At 44.0% G+C, this 23,292-nt stretch overlaps 1 protein-coding gene across 4 annotated transcripts in view; it reads right to left on the bottom strand.

Moving 5' to 3' along the window:
- LOC108941154 (potassium voltage-gated channel subfamily C member 1) overlaps positions 1-10,665 on the bottom strand; it is a 37,998-nt gene extending 27,333 nt beyond the window's left edge. For all 4 annotated transcript variants that reach the window (XR_001966612.2, XM_029256164.1, XM_018763753.2 and 1 more), the window contains exon 1: positions 9,797-10,665. Coding sequence is in view for 3 of the 4 variants with exons in the window: in XM_029256164.1 (XP_029111997.1) it covers positions 9,797-10,366 (570 nt within the window). In the remaining variant the exon portion in view is untranslated. The remainder of the gene's footprint in view (positions 1-9,796) is intronic.
- Between the last annotated feature and the right edge of the window lie 12,627 nt (positions 10,666-23,292).

The raw sequence follows: 23,292 nt of genomic DNA, 5'->3' as shown, positions 1-23,292 counted from the left end.
GCAGTTCTGATTCTGGTTCCATCTTACGCTCGAGGATTCCCCTCCTTCGAACTAAGCGAACGCGAGAACCGTGCCCGTTGTTGGTGCCCCCGCATCGCTTGGCAACCACCCCACATGCCCTTCAGCAGGTGAGCAGGTGGCTCGTCCACACAGCTCCGCAACCAGCACGGCGCAGAACTCTGCGACCACGGCCAACACCGCGATCCACACTGTCTGAGAACTCTACTGTCTCCGTTGCAGCTTTAATAGGAGCTTTAAATTCTCCTATGGCGTCTTATGAGTCGTGCCACTGTGCTCACTTCTGTGAGATGTGTCACCTTGAGCAGATAGGAAATATCAGTCATGTGGCGCTAAAGGGGAGCAGGGACAGTCCCTGAGTACTATACATGAAATTAAGGTCAGTGTTAATCACACATTTAATGCACAGGACTGGAGAAGAAAGTCCAGTTGGTTTTTTGTTCTAATTCCTCTGAAACCCAAGGAAGAAAAGTCAAGGAAAAAATGGTATTTCGATTACACTTCCCTCAGACTAACTGCACTATGTACAAGTGTGTGTTACATTTACATTTATATTTATTTAGCAGATGCTTTTCTCCAAAGCAGGGGGGGTGCGGTGGTGCAACGAGTTTGGCCGGGTCCTACTCTCTGGCAGGTCTAGGGTTCGAGTCCCGTTTGGGGTGCCTTGCGATGGACTGGCATCCTGTCCTGGGTGTGTCCCCTCCCCCTCCAGCCCTACACCCTGTGTTCCCGGGTTAGGCTCCGGTTCGCCATGACCCTGCTTGGGACAAGCAGTTTCGGTGTGTGTGTGTGTGTGTGTGTGTGTGTGTGTGTGTGTGTGTGTGTGTGTGTGTTTTCTCTAAAGTGACTTCCAATGAACTCTATGTAGTGTTATCAGCCCACCTTTATTCACCATGGTGAATTACACTAACAGATACATTACTTACACTGGATCACTCATCCATACATTAGTGGAACACACTCTCTCTCTGTCACTCACACACTATGGGGGACCCTGAATAGCATGTCTTTGGACTGTGGGAGGAAACCAGAGCACCTGGAGGAAACAGACACGGGGAGAACATGCAAACTCTACACAGACTGAGCAGGGATCGAACCCACATCCTCTCGCACCACCCACACCATGCTGTGTGTCTTAGTATTCGTATTATAACTGTTACTTTGTTGGAGCACTTTGTCTTACAACATTCCTGAGATACACAGTATAGTATGAGGTAGTAGGTGTAGGCAAAATAAATAAAGTTATTCTATAAGAGAAAGCGGTGATGTTATGTAAACTGCCACTGAAAAATAGAGAAATATGATTTTAGTACATACTTGATGTCAGGAAAACCATTTTGAGAAAATAAGAGATCTGGAGGAAATATTTTTCTCATTTCTCTTTGCCGCATATTATTCAACTTATGACTGCAATAATCATTTTTTTTCCTATATATTTTTGAAGCAGCATAAAATATGAGCAGCATTCATTTCAAATCCTGCCCTAAAATATTTTCACATTGTTCCGTTACTCCACAAATCACTTTTTCACAGCATCCATCACACCAACTGCGCTCCTGCACGGTTGCTTTTGCTCCTGAACCCTGGACCCTTGTCCCAAGTCAAGACGACAGGAGTTCAACGCCGCTGCAACGGCAGAAGAACCCTGACAGCAAAACGCTTGCATCCTTCCCACGAAAACCTTGAAACAGCTGGTCACTCCGGACCTGCTACAGAAAGGTTGGCATGGCGACTAGTGGGAGAACAAGAGCGCAGGTGCGAGGCGGGCAGCGCTTTCGCTCCGATCCCCGGAGCTGCGGTCGGCAGGGACAACCTGGGCCATGGCAACCCCGACGAGAGGGCATCGCATCTGAGATCCACCACCTGAGACCCGGCACCGCGCTTCTCAACGACAGCAAACGCGAACACGGTACACCTACATGAGGCTCGCCTTGGAAGCGAGCTTGTTTTCAAGCTCTCTTTATTGAGACATGTTGCTTCCTCCCTACAACACAGAGCCGCACTACAGGGTTCCGGTAAAATCACAGGAAGGTGGAGGAGGGACTGTGGTTTGTTTTATGGGAAGAGGGTTAAATCAAATTGTGTGTAGTGGGGTAAAGAAAGTAAAATAAAATGCCACCGCCCTCCATTCCCCTATAGGAAGATCTGGACTGCCGGGCTCAGAAGTCCGCAGCCAATACACTAAGCCCAGAAGTGTTTAAAGGGCTTATTGCTCATTACGCATTCCAGACCTTGTAAATTATTTGTGTTATGATGGAATGTCCATCGTGGGGAAAAAAAAAAAAAGAAAGAAACTGGCGAATTTAATGAAGCACACAAATGTACCCTCAATAAAGAACATACCCCCAGTAAGTGCCTAATGAACTTAGCTCAGAGTAAATGAAATATTTTATTAAGCGCCTAAAATCTGTTCCGCTTCCTCATTCCTTTTGAGCAGAGGTGCACCACTGCAGCCCTCGCTGGCCGCGGGGCGTCGGATTCTCTCAGTCGGAGCTCCTAATTGCATTAATGAATCAGTTAGGTGGACAGTATGTCACCTCACCTGGTATTTAATGTGTCAAATAGACACTAATTACCATCTATTTTCTGGCCAATAGGGATGTGAGTAGGGAAGTATATATAGGTTGAGTATTAATAACTGCTTGGTATTAATTCGCACAGGACATTTATATTTTATTTCACTTATTTCCATAAACATCAGCCAATGACATTAAAGGAAAACATTCCTTATGTGGCCTGTCTGTTTTACATTCATAATAAATTAGAAAGGGTTTGACTATCTTGAGAGTCTGTTTGTATTTCCCATCTCTAATATTGTTATTCATATGTGCATAGAGACTATCTGTACAAGCAGTCTGGATGTCACACAAAAAAATCTTTGCCTCCTTTAAATATTGTTTTTTGAAATTATAACAAAGTCTGTTTGGAGAGAAACTTGAGAACAACTTAAAATTACGATGCATTTTGTACAGATCACATTATATATACTATATACTAAATAAATGTATGAAGAAATGTCTGTTTACCGATTGCAGAAAGTAGTGATTTTTACTAATACAGGCCCTTCCTGGGGAAAAAGAGTATTTTTTACTAGATTAAATCAAAAAGTGATTGACCACCACAATGGTTTATTTTTTAATGAATATGTTGAATATGTTATGTTTTTGCCTTATTCTAACGCTTTGTATTCCATTTTCACATCTGTTTCAAGTATGTGACGAATGTCACTCTAAACGCGTTCATTGATATGCATGGAACTTTATTTTAACATTTTTTTTTTTTAATTTGTTTTTAAATCTATATCCCACACTCTGAAAAACGTTGCTTAAATTGTTGCCTGCATGCTGCAGATTTCAGGATGAAAAGAACGATCGTGTGGCTTCAGTTGACTGAAGAGAAATGACTAGCGTACATCTGTCAGGATGAACCTTGGACATGAACATTGTTCGCATCCTAAAAACAAAGATCACACCTCTTGAGAATCAGTGTTAGCAGTGATCTTGTGTCCAAAGTGTCCTCTGACAAACGTGATGTTGCTGATATGTTGGTTCACTTAATATTATCAATAATGTAATGTGTTCAATGTTATAATAATAATAATAATAATAATAATATAGCACTTATTCCCTCCTTCATTATTGATTCGATCCCTCATTATTTATTCCACCCCCCCCATTATTTATTACTCTCCCCAAAAAGGGAATCCCCTGTATGTATATATGTTTATATGTGTGTATATGTATGTTTTTTTTTGTCTACTCTACACTATGAGCCGTTGGGAACCAAATCAAAATTCCTTGTATGTGTGCGCATGCTTGGCCAAATAAACCTGATTCTTATTCTGATTCTGATATGTGAGCTGTAAACAAACAGCTTCTGAGGCTCGTTGGAGAGGGAACCACAATGGACCTGCAAGAAGAAATGGTTCCTCAAAGTGCATAGTTCAACTAAATTTGCTTTGCCAGTACACCGAAGAGAGCGGGAACCGTGAACGGATGGAAACAGCTGCTCATATACGTGAAAGTGGAGATTCATAACAAGGCAGAAGCGCAAATTGACCATAAATAATGACAATGAATTTATATTCTTGTCCGCGTGTGTAATCTAATCCTCTTTTAAATTGTTTTCCTGTTGTTTGTTTGTTTTTCCGGAGACATTAAGGCAGGCAATAAAACAAAATCTATCCATGTGTATGAGGCAAAGGTACACGCAGCAGAGCGATGAACATGCATGACAAATGTAGAAAATTGTGCATTTGCCAATACCTTGCGATACAACATGTCACTAATTAGTTCCATTTCATCCCTTAAATTGTTGCCATGGCAATTCATTCATGAGACCCACTCAGAATGGAGGAAAACAAATGTAATTTAGGACAAGAAGGACAGGAAAATATCATATGTTAATTCAGTCCAAGCTTAAACACCTGTCATTGCGTCACTGCTGCTACCAGCAATACACCTTGATCTAGTTAGGTCCAAATCACAGTACTAGGAATATATATATACAGGCACCAGGTTACAAATGTCAGACTTACGTACAACCCGTAGATACGAACCACCCCCACGAAAGCCTATTATATTAAAAATTCGAGTCACGTACAATGGTTTGTAATAACAAATAGCGCTACTTTGTGACGCAAATCAAAACATTGCACATGCGTCGGCCCGTGGGGGCGTGATCCCGGGGTAGGACAAAGACTTCCTTCTTTTCAGTCGGACCTCGTTACTGTTAACAGTGTCTCGTGTCTTACTGTATTTGGCTTTAATTTTTTTTGTTTTTACCCTCGTAACCATGGCACCAAAGCGTAAATGTGATGCAGCCAAGAAAAGGGAAACGATCACGATTAAAACTTAAGTGGAAATAATAAAGCGATCGGAAAAAGGTGAAACGCCAACAAACACTGGAAAAACGTTAGGCTACAGTTGGTCAACGATGGGGACAATTTTAAAGAAAGTAGCAAAAATAACGGAATGGGTAAAAGGCTCTGTCCTGATGAAATCTACAATTATCTGACTTACATACAAATTCGACTTAAAGACAGATTTAGGAACGGAACTCTTCCGTAATCCGGGGACTACCTGTATATATATATATACATATATATATATATACACAGGCAGTCAAGTAAGACAAAACCTTTGGTTTTGAGACAGCAAGTGAATATCTGTCCAAAAGCACGTGGAATAATCTTCCAAAACGGAACACCCACGTGCACTTTTTTTCACCACAACTACTACGTAAAGGTATTTGTTTGTGTATACTTTCGTAAATGCCTTGTTTCACCACCACTGTGTCACATCTGTTGAACAACTGTTTTAAAATCTCGCCGTTCATGGGGTATGCACGGAATCTGAATTCATCTGGATCCATTCAAAAGCTGCTTCCATTTCGAGTTTAATTTAACCGCTAAGTAGCTTCCAAGTTCCTACCTTACAGGTGTATTGATATTTTACCCTGCTATCAGAGGTGTGTTAAACAACTGCGAATGCCAGATCACTTCTCGCTGACTCAACATACTGTTCTTTAAAAGCACCTTTTAAATCGTATGAAGCCTAAAGCACTTAGCAAACAAGGCCAGAAGTCCAGGCTGGGTGAGCTTGTAAACAAGATCGTCTGCATGTGGAAAATAAGAGTTTTTTTGCAGTGCTTTAACAACCTGTCAGGTACTGGGGGCCTATAATATTAGCAATACTAATCAGTTGAGTTATATGCAAATATTAGAACGCAAAACAGGCTTGTTTTTGCCCTCTAATATTTGAATATAACTCAACTGAAGCCTGTTTTGGCAACAGACATTGTGAGGATAGGAGATCAACAGTCAGACAAACAAGACAGACAATCTTCCAAAAAAAAAAAACAAAAAGTCATGTTAACAGAACTTGGTGCAGAGCCATAAATCTTATTTAGTATTATTTCTTTCCATTCTTAAACCACACTTTCACCTCACCATCTGTGAATTAATTCGCTAAAACATATACAAGGGACAGCTGGTAGTGTAGTGGTTGCAATAACTACCTTTGGACCTAAAGGTTGCAGGTTCAAGCATCATCTTGGGCTGTGGTACTGTTGAGCAAGGTACTTTACTCTCAATTGCTCTATTAAAAATTACCCAGCTGTATAAATGGGTAAATAATTATAACTTGCTTTGGAGGAAAGTGTCAGCTAAACGTAAATCAACTGCCAGCAAATTATATGAGAACAACAATGTGTTTAACATGAACATTTAAGCATAGTAAATTGCATATGGCCTTGCCTTTTACTTCAAAGCACTTGGCAAACTGATTTTAAAGGCGTGGTGGCACAGCAAGTAGCCCCGCTGTCTCACAGTGCCTGGGTGGTGCAGGAGGATGTGGGTTGGGTTTGATCCTTGCTCAGTCTGTGTAGTTTGCATGTTCTGTCTGTGTGGTTTTCTTCCAGGTGCTCTGGTTTCCTCCCACAGTCCAAAGACACACTGTGGCAGTTCACCCAGAGTGTGTGAGTGACAGAGAGAATGTGTGTGTTCCACTGATGTATGGATGAATGACCCAGTGTAAGTAGTGTATCTAGCAGTGTAAGTCACCGTGGTGAATAAGGTGTGTGGGCTGATAACACTGCATAGAGTTTGTTGGAAGTTGCTTTGGAGAAAAGCATCTGCTAAATAAATAAATGTATGTAAATGTAAAGGTGCTGTATAAAATTAGGTTTATTATTATTGTTTGTGTGTTGTGGACAAACAGAAAGCTGTTACAGTTCGCCCTTTAATATATTATTAATGCAGTGTGTCTGTAGAGTCCGCTACGAAAAGCACAAGGCATTAGCAAAGTAATTTTAACATGCTGCAGTAGTATAATATTATTATGAAAATTTAACCATGCCAGTCTTCCCATTTTCATATGCAATAAATCCATGATTGTGTCAATACTGAGATGTACTGGGTGTGACAGCATCAATCATTTATGAAGTACTTCCCTCCACATTTGCCAAAATGACAAAAAATTATGGGGGCGTAAAGCACAGTAGGTGAACCAGACACCAATCCTGCAATCGCACCCGGTGTGTGAGCAATAGCACCAGCTAAAATGTGGTTCCCGGAGAAGGTGGGATGGAGAAGTGTCATCACACAACTGGTTGCACACCTCCAGAGCAAGAGACTCAAAGTGGGGATTTAGCAGAATCAGCGCTTCAGCAGCACTGGCGCAATATTAACTTTTACAGAAAGGTGGCCAGTTCAGCTCCTCAGAGGGACTTTCATCTTATACCTGTTGTGCTTCGCCCAAATTTCAGGAGCAACTACAGGGGTGAGCTATAAAATCTGAACCTGTAAGTCACTTTGGAGAAACATGTCTGTTACAGTTAAGTAACTATTTCAGTAACTGCTTGTCTTGAGCTGGGTGGTTCAGGATCAATCCTAGAGACACTGGGCACAAGACTCAGGGGGGGTACACTTCGGGCAGGACACCAATCCTTCACAGGGTAGCCACACATGGTCACTCACCCATTCACACACTACAGGCAATTTAGAGTCACCCGAACAGCATATCTTTAGATTCTGGGAGGAAACCAGAGCACCCAGACGCAGGGAGAACATGCAAACTCCACACAGACTGAGCAGGGATCGAACCCACGTTCTCCCACATCACCCAAGTGCTGTGAGGCGGCAGCGCTACCCGCCGCATCACTGTGCAGCTACGCAATTATTGCTGTGGTAATACTAAGAGAGGACTCCATAGCAAACAGCAGGCGATACCTGGGTGGCTGTTCTCACTTAAACGTAAAAGAGTGCATTTTGCAGGCCAGGTATGTAGTCAATGAAACTGAAGCCAGTGGCAGTTCAATCCATGAATCCCACAGGAGGTGAGTAAATGTGGAGGTTTTATCATGGGCATACACAGCTTTCCTAAACGCTAAAATTTCACACGTAGAGGGGAAAACCAAATGTGCCGCTTGTCAGTTAGACTTTGGATCAAAAGAGCGTTCGAAGGCCCGTAGATCTGGAGAAGGAACCCAGAGCGAGAGGGAAATGCACATGTTGTCTGTGTCTGCAGCACCCTTCCAGAGCACAGGCATGGTTCTGCTGCATTGTTCTGCTGTGGGAGGGTGCATTTTCAGCACTCAGGGTTTCTCTTTCTCAGCTGGCTTTGTTCACCTAACAGGTGCCTGGGAGTGTGAGCTGCACACAGTCACAGGGTCATGAATCAGAGAAACACACACATTTACCTGATGCATTTCTCCAAAGCAGCTTACAGTGTTAAGGTTACAATTAGTTACCCATTTATACAGCAGGGTAATTTTCACTGGAGCAATTCAGGGTAAGTATGTTGCTCAATGGTACTACAGTGAGAGATGGGGATGAGACCTGCAACTTTTGGATCCAAAGGCAGTAGCACTAACCACTATGCTACCAGCTGGCCCCACACACACAGCTTGGTGGGGAAGTCACCGCAGAGAGGCCACTTTAACTCTCCATTGAGCTGGATGTGACTAATGAGGGGGAAGAAAAAAAACAGCATCCCTGGATATTTATTGTTATCCAGCAAGAATCAGTTGAGCTGATGGGGAAGTGAAAATAGCACAGTGACAGTAGATCCTGTGTAAGAAATCAAAGCCACCCGGAGGAATTCACGTTTCCAACTTTTTTGGGTCGTCCTGTTTTTTGCCACACGCACCATAACTTCAGTTTCGTGCGGGACACAGTAACAGCTTGCTCGCAGGAAAGCCTTGTTTGGAGGTGGGGGGCGTATTTTTGAAGATAGTAACATTCAAAATGCGGTTAAAAAAAAAAATAAATAATTTAATTAGTTAATTTGTTAAGCTTAATCTTTTAAAAAAAGAGCTGGAAACAAATAATGATTTGCATTGTAATTCCAATAATAATAATTTTATTATAGGGAAAGCGCAAGTGATTAAGATGAAAATAACAAAATAACCCCTGTTGTGTCACAAGCCTTGAAAAAGTCTCTGAGGCCGTCATACATGATGTATCAAAGAAAGACGAGCGTATAAATAATGGAAGCCCCCAGCGCCGGTGATGAATTCTGTCTAATCCTCTCCCTGTGATACTAATTTGCTCTCCAGCAGTGCTGTGGCTGAGGAGATGGGCTCCAGCAGGTTGTACACCTTCTCGGGAGGAGCCACTGTGGGTCGATGCTATAGGAGACACGATCCACATGTTCTACCTGGTTATCCGGTGCGTTCGGATGCATTCCGCTGTTGGCTCTCGCCTCACCTTCGAATTAGGGACCGTTAGCTCAGTCCTTCCTCAATCCAGATCAGAAACATTAGACGCAGGAGCTGTTCTCTTCTTCCTTGCTGCGCAGTGACGTTTTGATCTTCTCAATATGAGACAGTGCAGTAACACTTCAGTCTCAGGATCTGGAAAGGTGAGTTTTGCTCCCTGGCTTTCTGTGTCAGAAACACTACCACCCCATCCCACCCCATCCCACCCCACCCCCCCAAACACACATAACTGCCCAGCTTTTACAATAATCGCCTTCTCCTCCGATCCACAAATGCTCCACGTGATACAACTTTTAAAATATTTACCCTCTAGCAAAGCACACTGACCTTGAGCCGGCAGGACAGTATGATTTAATGCAATGAACTGAAGGAAAGGAGATTAGAATTTCATGGATCAGGAAGCGAACGCTGAACCTCCAGGGTGCACTCCACTCATTGACACCTCAGCACAATGAATGATATTCTTTTTGATGCTCATAGCAATAGATGCAAAGGCATGTTAATGAGGATGATGATGATGATGATGATGATGATGATGCGCCCTCTCTCACTCACTCACCCTTGCATATTTAGAAGAATAGGGGTCTTCGAAAAGGGCCCAGACCCTGGGCTGCCAGCGCCTCCACAGCCCGGATTTGGCATCGGGAGAGTCCCCGAGCGCGAGGCGCTTGGTCATCTCCAGCTCGTCGTCGCCGTCCGCCGAGTCCCCCATCACGTCCCCGTCCGCCTCCTCGGCGCCTATGTCGCCGGGGGCACCGCCGCCGAAGCTGTCCAGAGCCTCCTCGGCTTCGCGGTGCTGCCGGTAGGTCATCCAGCAGCAGGGCTCCACGTCCGTCTCGTCGATGCCCCAGAAGGCGAGCTCCTCCTCGTACAGGGGCCCGCACACGTCGGCGGGGCAGTGCAGCTTCCCGGTGCGGTAGTAGTTGAGGATGTGCGCGAAGACGCCCGGGTGGCGGTCGAAGAAGAACTCATCAACCTTGGGGTCGTAGTCGAAGTGGCTGTGGGCGTCGGGCTCGGCGAGCCATGCCAGTCGGGTGCCCGGCAGGGTGCGAAGGGTGCTGCGGTACGTCTGGTGTCGGATCCCTCCCACGTTGATCACGATGCGATCGTTCTCGTCGCCTTGGCCCATCGCGCCCCTTACACATGTCGCGGACACGTCCCAGGCATCACAACGCTAACCCCGCGAGAGGCAACGCTGAAGCCCCTGTGTGACACATGCTGGCTGGCGGGCGGGCGGACGGACGGGGGGACGGGGGGGGACGGGGGGGGGGCGGGGAGGCTGAGCGAAGCGAAGGGACGAGCGACGGCCGAGAGGCGCAACAGAGCGGCCGATGGACTGACTGTACGCAAGTCGACACTTCCTCCGGCGAAAAAAAAAGATTTCAAAAAAAGGAAAAACGAATCAAAACTTAAAAAAAAAAAAATGTTATAAAGAAAACTAAAAAAAAAAAAAAAAAAAACACCACCTGAAAAATCTAAATTGACGGAAAGCTGCGTGAATCCCTGCTTGAAACAGATTTCCTAAAAAGAAATTAAAAACATTAATTAAATCACCACCCGGGAGCCGTTAGGAGAAGGCGCGCGGCGACGTGAACAGGATCCAAAATGTGTTTATATCCAGCGAGAACGACGAAGAAACGATGAAGCGTTAAACGTATCCATGATCATTTCGGGATGAACTCGAGCCGGATGCGCGTCTCTCACACGAAGCCACGGGCGACGGTCATCGTAAGGTGACGGCGGTGGTGCTGAACGGACAGCGCCGGCGGCTCCTTCCCGGTCCGCCAGTTCCTGGGCGCCCCGTCTTCTCTCCCGCTCGCTACGTCCTCAGGCTCACATCCTCTTTGTCCTTCTGCGAGAAGCGGCGGCTGCTATATGCAGCTCCTTCGCTCGCGTCGCATTGATTGGCTGCTTTCTCTTTACTTATTAATCCAGTGTGGAGAAGAGCGCTGGAGCAGCAACTCAAGCGTTACGATGAACGCAACTGATAATTTGCGGCTTTTCACACATCCGCCCCCCCCCCCTCACCCACCCTTACTTACAAGATAATGCTTCAAAAACGGCAATTTCTTGGTAGATCGATGACCGAGGTTTCCCCCCGTCCCCTCCCCTCCCCTACCCTCCCTTCCCCTCACTGCAAGCTGTTTCCCTTCACGTCGCACCGGCTGTGAGCGCGGGTGCGAAGGCGACCTCGCTCGCGCGCGCCACGGGAGCGCCGTGGAGGCTCGATGGCTCTCGAGGAGGCGACCCGTCCCCCTGCTTGCCTTTTGCTTCTGGCTGCCCCCTTTGCTGCGAGGCGCCTGGAATGGGCTCCTCCGGACGCTTGTCCGTCACGCAGAGGCGACGCGCTGCCTCCAGACTTGCCCACCGACGCGCACGCGTACTGGCTCTCTGCTTCCCGGAGGGACCGGGGTGGATGCGAGGGGCTGGCAGGTCTCCCGACACCTCGACCCCATCGCACGAATCGCCACTGTGCATTTACAGAAACGACAGCAGCACGCGGCTGGCGTGTCAGTTCTGTGAAACCTGTGCACTGTGTCACAAACCACGTGTCCCCTGTTTGGCACCTGAATTTAACCTGAGCGTAAACGTGAGACGCATACTTAATTGGTCATATAACGACGCAATTAACAAAGGCTTCATAGGGAGGGAGCCAAAAGTGGGGTATGATTTAGGGTTGTTGCAATCTGAAGCTTCTCTGTTTTAATCCCACTCTTGCTGTTGAACCCTTATCAAGGTATTTACGTTTGTATTTTTTTATTTAGCAGATGCTTTTGTCCAAGATGACTTCCAACAAACTCTATGTAGTGTTATGAGCCCACACACCTTATTCACCAAGATGACTTACGCTGCTAGATACACTACTTAACAATGGGTCACTCATCCATACATCAGTGGAACACGCTCTCTCTGTCACTCACACACTATGGGGGAACCTGAACAGCATGTCTTTGGACTGTGGGAGGAAACCAGAGCACCCAGAAGAAACACACAGACATGGGGAGAACATGGAAACTCCACATAGACTAAGTGCGGATTGAACCCACATCCTCTTGCACCACGCAGGCGGTGTGAGAAAGCAGTGCTACTAGAACCCGACCCGATACTGTAAGAATACCCTGCTGTATATATGGGTAAGTCATTGTAAAGCAGATCATCTAACACTGAAGTTGCTTCAAAAGGTCCCAGCTAAATAATGGTTAATAAGGACAATCATTTAGTGAGTTGCACCTGGGATTCATTACTCTTTCATTACTCATTCATTTTTTTTCCAGATATCATTGTGCCTAGTGCTTCTGCGATAGGCTCCGGCTCACTGAGACCTTGCTCAGAATAAGCGGTTATTGAACCTGGAGTGATGGATCAGTACTGAAATACACTACTCTGCCTTTGACAAGCATCCACAGTCTAAATGCAAACACTGGATTGTTCTACAAATTTGTGCTTATTAGTACCATATGAGGGAAATGAAAAGAAACAAGCATCAGTTTGACAGGATCACAAAAAATACAATGAAAAAAGGTGGAGAACTTCAAATTTTATATATGATTTGGTAATCATCAACAAATTTTTCAATTAAACATGCATTAGTTATATGACATCATTATGATTATGAAAACTGTTTTTGTGTTTCAATATCAAAGACCTGAGAGTTAATGACTACTAAAATTATGATGGCCAACCCCAACCATGAAGCAAGAAAAATTATTTGAATTCCCACCAGTCTAGATGATAATAATAAAAGGCAGTATCTTAAAAACATCACCTTCCAGTGTGAAGGGTGTTGGTTTGAATCTCACTCCTGCTGTAGTTCCCTTGATCTAGGTACTTACCCTAAATTAATACAGTAATAATACCCTGTTGTATGAATGGGCAAATTCTTAAAGATCATCTGACAGCATAAATTGCCTTAGACGAAGGTATCAGCTAAATAAAGAACTTTAACAGAAGATTAACGTTACGGAGAACGTAAACCAAAATGTAAGGCTTAATTGGTTTCGTTCTGTACTGCAAAACAGGTGATGTCATCATGTTCATTTATTCTGAATGGAATACTGCTCAGTTCCCTAAAAGCCAATAAAAACAAGGGACTGTTCAACTCATTTGCAAAAAAATGCCTGTTTGCCATTTCCTTTGTAAATACATAATAATACAGGTTGTCTGTTATACAAAAAAAAAAATCTCCAGACATTTGGGAGGTGACAAAAGCAAGACAGCATGTTGGGTTATGAACATTCTGTACCCACTAAACACACAGAGAGTCTGAAACTGCGTATCCCGAGCGGGGTCACGGCAAAGTGGAGCCTAACTCGGCAACACAGGGCGCAGGGCTGGAGGGGGAGAAGACACACCCAGAACGGGATACCAGTCCATTGCAAGGCACTCCCAGCAAGACTTAGACCTCAGACCCACCACATGGCAGGCAAAGAAATAAACCTATGAGGGCATGCATATCAGTGGCTGTGCAGGTAAGATTTATATTTCAGTGCTCCTAGGCAACCCGATGCATACATGGCTCAGGTGATGGATTATAAAAGGTGTCACAACACCCCAGGAATGAAGAAGCCTAATTAGTGAGGTGTAACAATGAGAAGAAATGGTTATAAGAGCAAGAAAATCATTAAGCTCAGATTTTAACCACACATTTAAAAAAAGCAATCAATAGTTGAATGGTATTGGGTTGTAGAGGGGAAAGGTGTTGAAAGTGGTCCAAGATTGCAAGTAAAGAGATATGTTTTGAAAAGGCAGCAGCAGGTCATAAGTCTAGTAGCACACCTGGTATCTATCAAGGATCATTACTGTGATCTCTCTTCTTGACACTAAACATCCTATCCTTAGGTCCACTGATCTCCTCTCGTGGATCCGCATCATCATTATGCTGATCATTTCCATGCCTTCCTTTCCTGATCTTACAGTCCTTTATTACGCTCTTGCGTCTAACAGGGTATCTGACTCACTTCTTCCATACTCATCCTCATCATTTGAAGGCAGTTTTTGACCAACACCAAATCACTATTTGTTGAGGCCATCAGAATCTCTCTTAGAATAAGTCAGAAACCCTGGCGTTACACTTAATCCATCTCTGCCATTCTGACTATGTATTTACTCTTTTATCCACTCCTGTTGCTATCATACTCAAAATATCAGTACCTTCACTCATTTCCCAAAAGTCAGAAGCACCATGTCTATTCATTTGCTTGTCGAAGCCATAATCCGGTGTCAACATTTCAGTGGACTTTCAGCTGTTGGTGCTCCATAAGCAAAGATCTATTCCAAGTCATTCACCTGTGGAACCAGCAGGACTCCCCCATCACAGCCTGGAATAAACAGCACTGCCTTGTGCATTGCACCTTTCAGAGGCGGTCTACCATCAATATTTGGTCTTCTGCTCATACTCTACACGCATCAGTGTCATGTGGAACTGAGGGAACCGGGATGGCTGGACCCAAGTGCGGAGTAGTTTGTCTGGATTCAGGGGAGCAGGCAAGTTCTCGGTGTTGGGGACAGGCGAACGGTCAGTCGATCGACGGTCGGAGTCAGAGCGGGGATTCCGTGGGCGAGGTCAGGAGACGAAGCGAAGATTCAGTCGATTGGCACTGAAATGAAGATCCGTGGACGGGAAACAAAGCGAAGGGATGGGATGGGATGGGATGGAAACCGGAGGACGAGAACAAGGGTTGCATGTGGACTGACCGTCACAAAGGAGGGCAGTTGTCTCTGACAAGATTCCACAAAGGTATGGGTGCTGAGAAGGGTCTTTTAAAGGGTGAACAGTTAGTCAGGTGCTGTCAACTGGGTTGTGAGCATGAACGTGGCAATCAGCTACTTGCCTCCTCTTTGCCCCTGTGGCCTACAGGCATTCTTTTCCTTTCTTTCTCCCAAGTGGTAGAACAAGTTGCCAACAAACATCACAATAGTACCATCTCCAGTAACTAATGGGTCACAACTCATGTCTTCAGATTACACACGCACACACTTACTGAACCACTTATCCCATACGGGGTCGCAGGGAACCGGAGCCTACCCGGCAACACAGGGCGTAAGGCCAGAGGGGGAGGGGACACACTCAGGAGGGGATGCCAGTCCATCGCAAGGCACCCTAAGCGGGACTCGAACCCCAGACCTACCGGAGAGCAGGACCCGGTCCAACCCACTGCGCCACTGCGCCACCGCACCCCCCTCTTCAAATTACAATTTAACAGAAATAATAGTTTGATTTTCTCACTACTGTTTATATGCCATAAAAAATAGTTGTTACTATGTTGTACATGAGAATATTATCACACATCAATATATATATCATATATCTTACAGTGGTGGCAGCTGCTTTTGGACCCAAAGGACCCAGGTTCAACTCCCACCTCCTGCTGTTATGGCCTTGGGCAATTCCAGAAATGTTATGAACTAGCATTTGCACATCATTCTTAATTAAAGAATATTTTTCCCCTTAAAATGCTTTTTCACTGTTTCTCTCTCTACCATTAACCATGCGTTTGTCTTTAAAGTTGCAATAACCATGAAAACATTTATGTGATTAGATTTACATTTTGATTTTGTTGAAATAGCTCTGCAGTTTGGATGTCAGAAAGATCCCTCAATTCTCAGCTGGGTCTCAACCTGAAAGTGTGGTATATTAAGACTATCTAGTGCTCCTTTACAGGGGTGCGGTGGCGCAGCGGGCTTGGCTGGGTACTGCTCTCTGGGGGGTCTGCGGTTTGAGTCCTGCTTGGGGTGGCTTGTGATGGACTGGCATCCTGTCCTGGGTGTGTCCCCTCTGGCCTTGCATCCTGTTTCGCCAGGGTAGGCTCCGCTTTGCCGCGACCGTGCTTGGAACGAGCGGCTTCAGCCTGTGTGAGGGGTGCTCTTTTTTGTTAAATATTTAGTTATGATGTACACAACACTGCCACCTACTGCGTGGAATTCTGTAAACGAGGTGAGGTTTTAAAACTCCAGATGAGGATGAGTGGTGATGCTGTGTGCCATGGTTATAGCGGATGCTGAGAAATGGAACAGAGCGAGGGGAAGTGGTCAGCTGTCGGTTATAACACACAGTCTCTGCCAAGGATGTTCAGCAACCGGAAAAGTATGCCGCTTTATTCTCAACTCCTGCAGATCTCCTTTTTAAAACCGGTGCCTTCAGAAGCCCATGCATTCAGAAGTCTTGTGTTACGATTACAAAAACACATTCACATATCTTACAATAGCACTGTATACTCACATATATTTTTACATTTTGTTTGCACTATTGCTCTCCTTATAAACAACAAATAGGTGCTAACACATTATTGGTCCAATATATAAAATATGGGTGCTAACACCTAATGAATTCTCTAAATATGTACTATTTTTATGGATGCACATGTAAACAATAAATCTTTAATATTATATTGTTGTTGTGCTATTTTTCATGCTTACACTATCAGTAGCAGTAAAACAGAGTCATATTTTCCAGTATAGAAACAGTTGTCACTATGTGTTGCTAATGTATAAGGAATCTGTCTGCTAAAATGTACATTCAAAATACACGTGGACTGAATCTTGTCATTTTCCATATGTCTTTCCCACAGGTCTTTCACAGGCTAACGACCTTTAATTAGGGAACTGCTGACAATTTGCCTTTTGTACACAGGGCTCATGTTACCCTGGGTGTATCCTCTTCTCTGCATGAGAATATATTTGCAATGGTCAAGGCTGGGGGGGTGCGGTGGTGCAGCGGGTTGGACCGGGTCCTGCTCTCCGGTGGGTCTGGGGTTCGAGTCCCACTTGGGGTGCCTTGCGACGGACTGGCGTCCCGTCCTGGGTGTGTCCCCTCCCCCTCCGGCCTTATGCCCTGTGTTGCCAGGTAGGCTCCGGCTCCCCGTGACCCCGTATGGGACAAGTGGTTCAGAAAATGTGTGTGTGTGGTCGAGGCTGGTTGCCTTTGCAGAATTTCAGATTACTGGTTTATAAAACTGAAGTCAGCAAAACATTGCCTCCTCTCTGATTGTCTTGTGAAAATGAAGTTTGAGTCAAAACAATCAATATCTAGCACTATGCTTACTGTTAATGCACATAAACTCCTTTATGACAAAGGTTTTAACCGCTGCTTTTTTAATGACTTCCCGTGAGAAAGTGGTGGATCTGACAGTCTGTGTTCATCATAATGGATTGTTTACATATTAGATATGATCAGTATTGTACAACAGAAAAAAAAAAAAGCTTTTTGCTGCATGTTGTGAATGTTTTCAGATGTAGCTTCCTGAATAATGTGAATTCAACATTTGGTTAATTTCAAGTCTGAAGTCGGTCTAATAAACGATCTGCAAACTGATATGGATTAAATGGTGTAGTCTCTGAAGATATGGTTTATATTGTATGATTTTACACTGTTTATTAATCTAAAGTGAATTACTGTCTTTTCACTGACAGGTCAAGTTCTGCTTGGTGTCAGGGGTAAACTTTTCATATTAGGCATAAGATTCACTTCATAAAATCTGTCCATTTGTAATGGTGACAGGGAGCACACATGTCAGATGCAAACTGTAGACAAAGAGCAAACTGATACATAGAGGATATTGACAACATGAGTTGTAAGGTACGAAAAATTCATCAAACACACACCGTATTTACTGTTTTTTTCTAATCATTTATCTAATCCTATGAAAAATTTACACATCCTTAGCAGGGATGTTACAGTCGTTCCCGCTGTAACTGTACTGATAAACACGCCATCACTCTTTTGCGAAAGTCTCTTGCTATAAAATGCCTTTGCCTCTCAGACTCCCAAAGAAACAATTTTAACAAACTATGAAAATGTGTCTCTATTTCATTTGTGTTATTTCTATTATTTTGTTTATTTAGCCATTTATGATTGTAAAATGTGTTTTTGTGTGTCTTTTACAGTTGCACTGGATATACTTTCTACAGCAATAAGAGGACATGTTGTTTGTCGCCTTCTGCTACTACTGGTTTACTGTGCTACGGTGAAGTGTACGCAGCACCTTAAACAACTACTCAAATATAATAATTTATTAAATTAGTAAAACTGCTGAGGAACTGAAAGCACCACCAGACGGCGCTCTGGTGTCATTTAGAAGAAACACCTCGGCAGCTTTCCATTTCCTGTGTCTCAGATGGAAAAACACATTAAACAACATGAACTGGAAAGCGAGTACAAATATGCACTTCATATATACTCTTTCCCATCTGCTCTGTACTTAATGTACAAGGACAGCTGCAGTTTGTTAATTGCTAGCACTCCATCGTATGCCAGGAATCCCCAGATTTATGGTTTAGTGGATTCCTGTAAAATGTACTCCAAGCGCAATAAGTGACCACAAACCTAGTGACTATTTTCACTAAAATACCATGGATTTTTGAAAGCAAATGTATAATGTTAGTGAAATACCTTTGTGCTTGTATTTGCACCACTCGCTCTCACACTTTGGCAGGGTGGGGAAAAACAGGAAGGGTACTTTAGTTGGCAAAGTCATAATTTCATAAAATAATTAAATATTTGGAAAAGAAGAGGAAAAGCTGCTCCAGCAAAGCTCCTGCCCAGGAGAATTAGCATGGCCCCCGTAGAGCACTTACAGGGCTAATGGTGTCTTTCTGTCAAGTTCAAGTTGTTTTTATTGTCATTCCTCTATACAGCTTGTATACAGTGGAACGAAATGTCGTTTTTCCAGAGACCGATGCGCTCACTCTAGGAGCAAACCGCCTCTGTCACAATGCCAATAAACATAACAGCCAGCAGAAGAGTATGGCACATTCGATTAGCCGGACGCAAAGCAAAAGAGCGCCCCACGTTCTTTTGCACTACTGTTTGAAGAGGCTGCCCTCAACCTCCTGCACCACAGATTCACACAATCATTTGTAACGCGAAGTTAATGACCCCACAGGCCCTTCCAGCTCTTACAAAATGCCTTCCTGTAGTAAGAGGCACAATTTAAGAGATGGTATCTTTTAGCATAAATGCCAAATAGTATCTGTTTCCTCTTTCATAATTATATACAAGTAAACTACCTATGCACTGTATAATATTATGAAATACTTGGTTACATTAGCTCAAAGCAATACATGATGATGCAGCAGATACTGTTGTCTTTAGCAGTGTCATTTTGCAGATGGAAGCTCCTTGGTTTACATCCTCTTGCTGTAGTGGCCATGATTAAGGTACTTACCCTGAATATATGAAAAGCACCCTGCTATATAAAGCAGTAAAGATGTTACTTAGCATGCACAACTAAAAATGTAAATTTCCTTAGATAAAGGCATTAGTTAAATGACTTATTTAAAAGCTATTTAAGTTCATAAAATAATCTTACTCTGTTGTTAAGCTCAGCTCACACTGGTGACTTACTCTCTGCTTCGATTATTGATTCACTTAGTTGAAAGTTTCCACCAAAGCTATTTTGCACTGTTCAGTTACTTACAATCGTTCGCCCATTTATAGAGCTGGAAAATTCTTACTGTACCATTTCAGGGTACCTTATTGAAAGGTACCACTGCAGGAATGGGATTTGAACCTGGGTCTTGTCCAAGAGCAGCAAATCTAACTCCTTCAGCACTTGGTACTCTGTAACATAAGGTGCTAGATTGAGAGTCTTACATGTTTCCTAATTCTTAAAGTAGGAATTTTTACAATGCATTGTACTACATTCACTTCTAGCTGAATAATATTTACAATGCAAATAAAATATAACAGAATACCAGATTTGTACACGTCATGACTCCAGGTCCTAGGTCAAGGATGTATGATCTGTCTGAGGTCCTTATCAAAGCTACCTTTCTGAGTAACCTGAATTTCTGATTGGTAATTCTTTTAAACTTACATTCATTCATTTAGCTTTAGTTTTTCTCCACAGTGACTTCATAAATAGACTTACAGGTATTCACCCAGTTATACAACTATGTCATTTTTGCAGCAGCCATTTGGGGTAAGAGCCTTGCTCGAGGGTACTGCAGGTGGCGAGATTCAAACCAGTGACCTTCAGATTCAAAGGAAGCAGCTCCAATCATTACTCCCCCTTCTGCTCTATATATGTAACCTATGCTGGGACAGCTGGTAGCTCAGTGGTTGAAGCTGCTGCCCTTGGACCCAAAGGTAACAGGTTTAATTACCAGCTGCAGTAGCCTTGAGCAAGGTATTTACCCTAAATTGATCCAGTAAAACTACCCAGCTGTACACATGGGTAAATAACTGAAAGAGATAAGATACATTATTGTCCTTGTACGCAGTTCAATGGAATTTTCCATGGCAGCCCCCTCAGAACAACAGCAGCAGAAAGAACACCTAAAAATATAAATAAATAAGAGATTAAAACTTTCAAGTTCTCAGTCCTTAGCAGCCTTGGGGGGGGGGGGGGGTGATGTAGGGGAGTAATGAGGCTGGCTTTTGTGATCAGTTCTCTGGTTGGGCAGAGAAGGTGTGATGGAGGTCCAGCTCTGGGAAAGAAACTGTTCCTCAGTCTATTGGTGCGAGATTTTATTGTCTTGAACTGTTTGCCGTATGGGGGCGCGGTGGCGCAGTGGGTTGGACCGGGTCCTGCTCTCCGGTGGGACTGGGATTCGAGTCCCCCTTGGGGTGCCTTGCGGCGGACTGGCGTCCCGTTCTGGGTGTGTCCCCTCCCCCTCCGGCCTTACGCCCTGAGTTGCCGGGTAGGCTCCGGTTCCCCGTGACCCCGTATGGGATGAGCGGTTCTGAAAATGTGTGTGTGTGTGTGTGTGTGTGTGTGTGTGTGTGTTTGCTGTATGGCAGCGGTTCGAACCGGGAGTGACCGGGGTGTGTGGTGTCCTTGATGATCCTGTCAGCCTTCTTCCTCAGTCAACTGTAGTGTCCAAGTTGGGGAGCTCTATCCCAACAATGTGTTGGGCCATCTTCACCATGCGATGCAGATACTTTTTCCTCAGCGGCTGTATAGCTGCCATATCACAAAATTGCACAGTTAATCAGGGTGGTCCTGTAAAAATTTAGCAGGAGTTTCTGTGGGAGCTGGTCTTGTTTCAGATTTCTGAGGAAGAAGAGTCTTTGTTGGGTCTTTTTGACCAGGTGTGAAGTGTTGCAGGACCATGTCAGGTGCTCTGACACATAGGCTCCAAGGAACTTTAGGCTTTCCACGTTTTCCACTGCTTCTTCATGTGTGTGGAGGGGGGAGGTGGTCTATCTCCTTTGCTCTCCTGAAGTCCAGAACCATCTCCTTTGTCTCAGAGGTGTTAAGGACCAGGTTGTTGTCCTTACACCACTCAGCCAGATGTTCCACCTCAAGCCTGTAGGCCATCTCCTCATTGTCTGAAATCAGCCCAACTATCGTGGTGTCATCTGCGAAAAGCTACTGTTTTACTGAAAGAGCCAAGCTGCTGCATCTGCATGCTCCGTCACCTTAAAGCCACAAGTAGCTTAACATTGTAAGTTGCTTTGGAGAAAAGCTTTGGAGAAAATAATGTGAATATGCTAACATAACAATATGCTAACATTACTGCCCTGGTCAATACAAACCAGGGATAACTTCTCAGTTAGGTAACTAGGGTTACCAAAAATATGAGCTGTAACGCTCAATGGATATTATGGTTTCTGTAGAGCCTTATTTACTCTCCTGAAATGCAATGGGTGAATAGAGCCGTTGCGGGTGTCGATTTAAATAGGCAACAGCCTCAAGGGAAAATAGGAAAAAAGTTTCGAGTAGCAGTAGAGGGAGGTCAATTATACTTATATTTAAATCCATGATGTGGCGTGCAATGCTATTTTTCATCTTGTCTTCTTGCCTAGCCCCAGGCACAGTTCCTGCAGAGAGTAGGACAAAAACTCCTAGGACAAATAATTATTGAAATTCTTATTCTTCTCATTATTTGTAGTTTATGAACACTTCTCTGAACTGTAAAATACTATATTTATTATATAATGAGACCGCAATAAGGAAGGCATTATAAGTATTGTATGTGGCATACATTAATGCCTTGTAAATTTTACCGCTCACTGTTTTACAACAGAAAATTATTTGTACAATTATATAAAAAAAAAGCATAATTTTAAAAAAACATCATATCTTTGAAAAAAAAAAAAAGCAATATTAAAAACATCATTGAGTGCTTAGGTTTATTTAAATTTACATTTAAATTTAATTAATTTACTTTCGCCTGATCATGGCATGCTGTGTCGTACGCCATTCGGAAATGATTCGTCACAGAGACAGACAGACTGTAATATTTTCTAGGATTACTTCAGTAAATTACTTAATTTTTACTTTTTAACCAATTATAATGGCATTAAAGTCCAAAAGCAGAAAAAAACGGGGCTTTTGTCATTTTTAATTTAATTAAGAAGATTTTGTCTAACTTTGTGTTTTAAAAGAAGGGGTACGGACGGTGTTGTCTGGATGCCCTTCCGGAGAGCACTACGATATTTGCTGCATGCTGCGAGTCGTTGCCGACGAGCGGGTTCAGACCGTACCCGTTACACTTCGGAAACGAAACTGTAGGTGCTAATTTAAGACGCAATACATGTCCGTCAGCAAAATGTCGTTTTTTTTCCGCGTCCCTGCACCAAAATTCCTTCCTCGCCGCCGTCTGAAATGTCGCTCAGCTGCGTTATGCAGCGCTTGAGGCGAGAAGCGCGAGCCGTAGCGATGGGCGGGAACAACGATCCTCGTTGAATCATGCTGGCGAGGCGCGCGCTGCCAAACGGGGGTTTCCTGCAGGGTCTCGCGAAAGGCCAGTCGCGGGGCGGTGGCGGCTCCTCCCTCCCTCCGCTCTCTGTGGTCCCGTGTAACGGAGGGGTGGGGACGAAAAGGGAAGTTGGGGGTGGGGGTGTTTTATGTGAGAAATGGTTTCTTTTTTTTTTTTTTCCCAAATTTTGTGGTGAACATTAGTTACAAGATGAAAATATGATTACCATTGTGTGGGGTAACCTCTGAATGAAAGTCAACTTTGCGTGTTTGTGGTTAAGCTCCCTACTCATTCATCACCTCTATAATTAATTAATATTCAGGTATGGGGTCGTATCTTCGTTTTTTTATTAATCATCCGAAACCGGTGTCCGGTACAGATGGCAGTAACGTAATAACGCGCCGTCACGTC

The sequence above is a fragment of the Scleropages formosus genome, chromosome 11 (assembly GCF_900964775.1).
Source record: "Scleropages formosus chromosome 11, fSclFor1.1, whole genome shotgun sequence".
In the NCBI taxonomy this organism is placed as follows: Eukaryota; Metazoa; Chordata; class Actinopteri; order Osteoglossiformes; family Osteoglossidae; genus Scleropages; species Scleropages formosus.
This window is presented reverse-complemented; position numbering and strand designations above follow the sequence as displayed.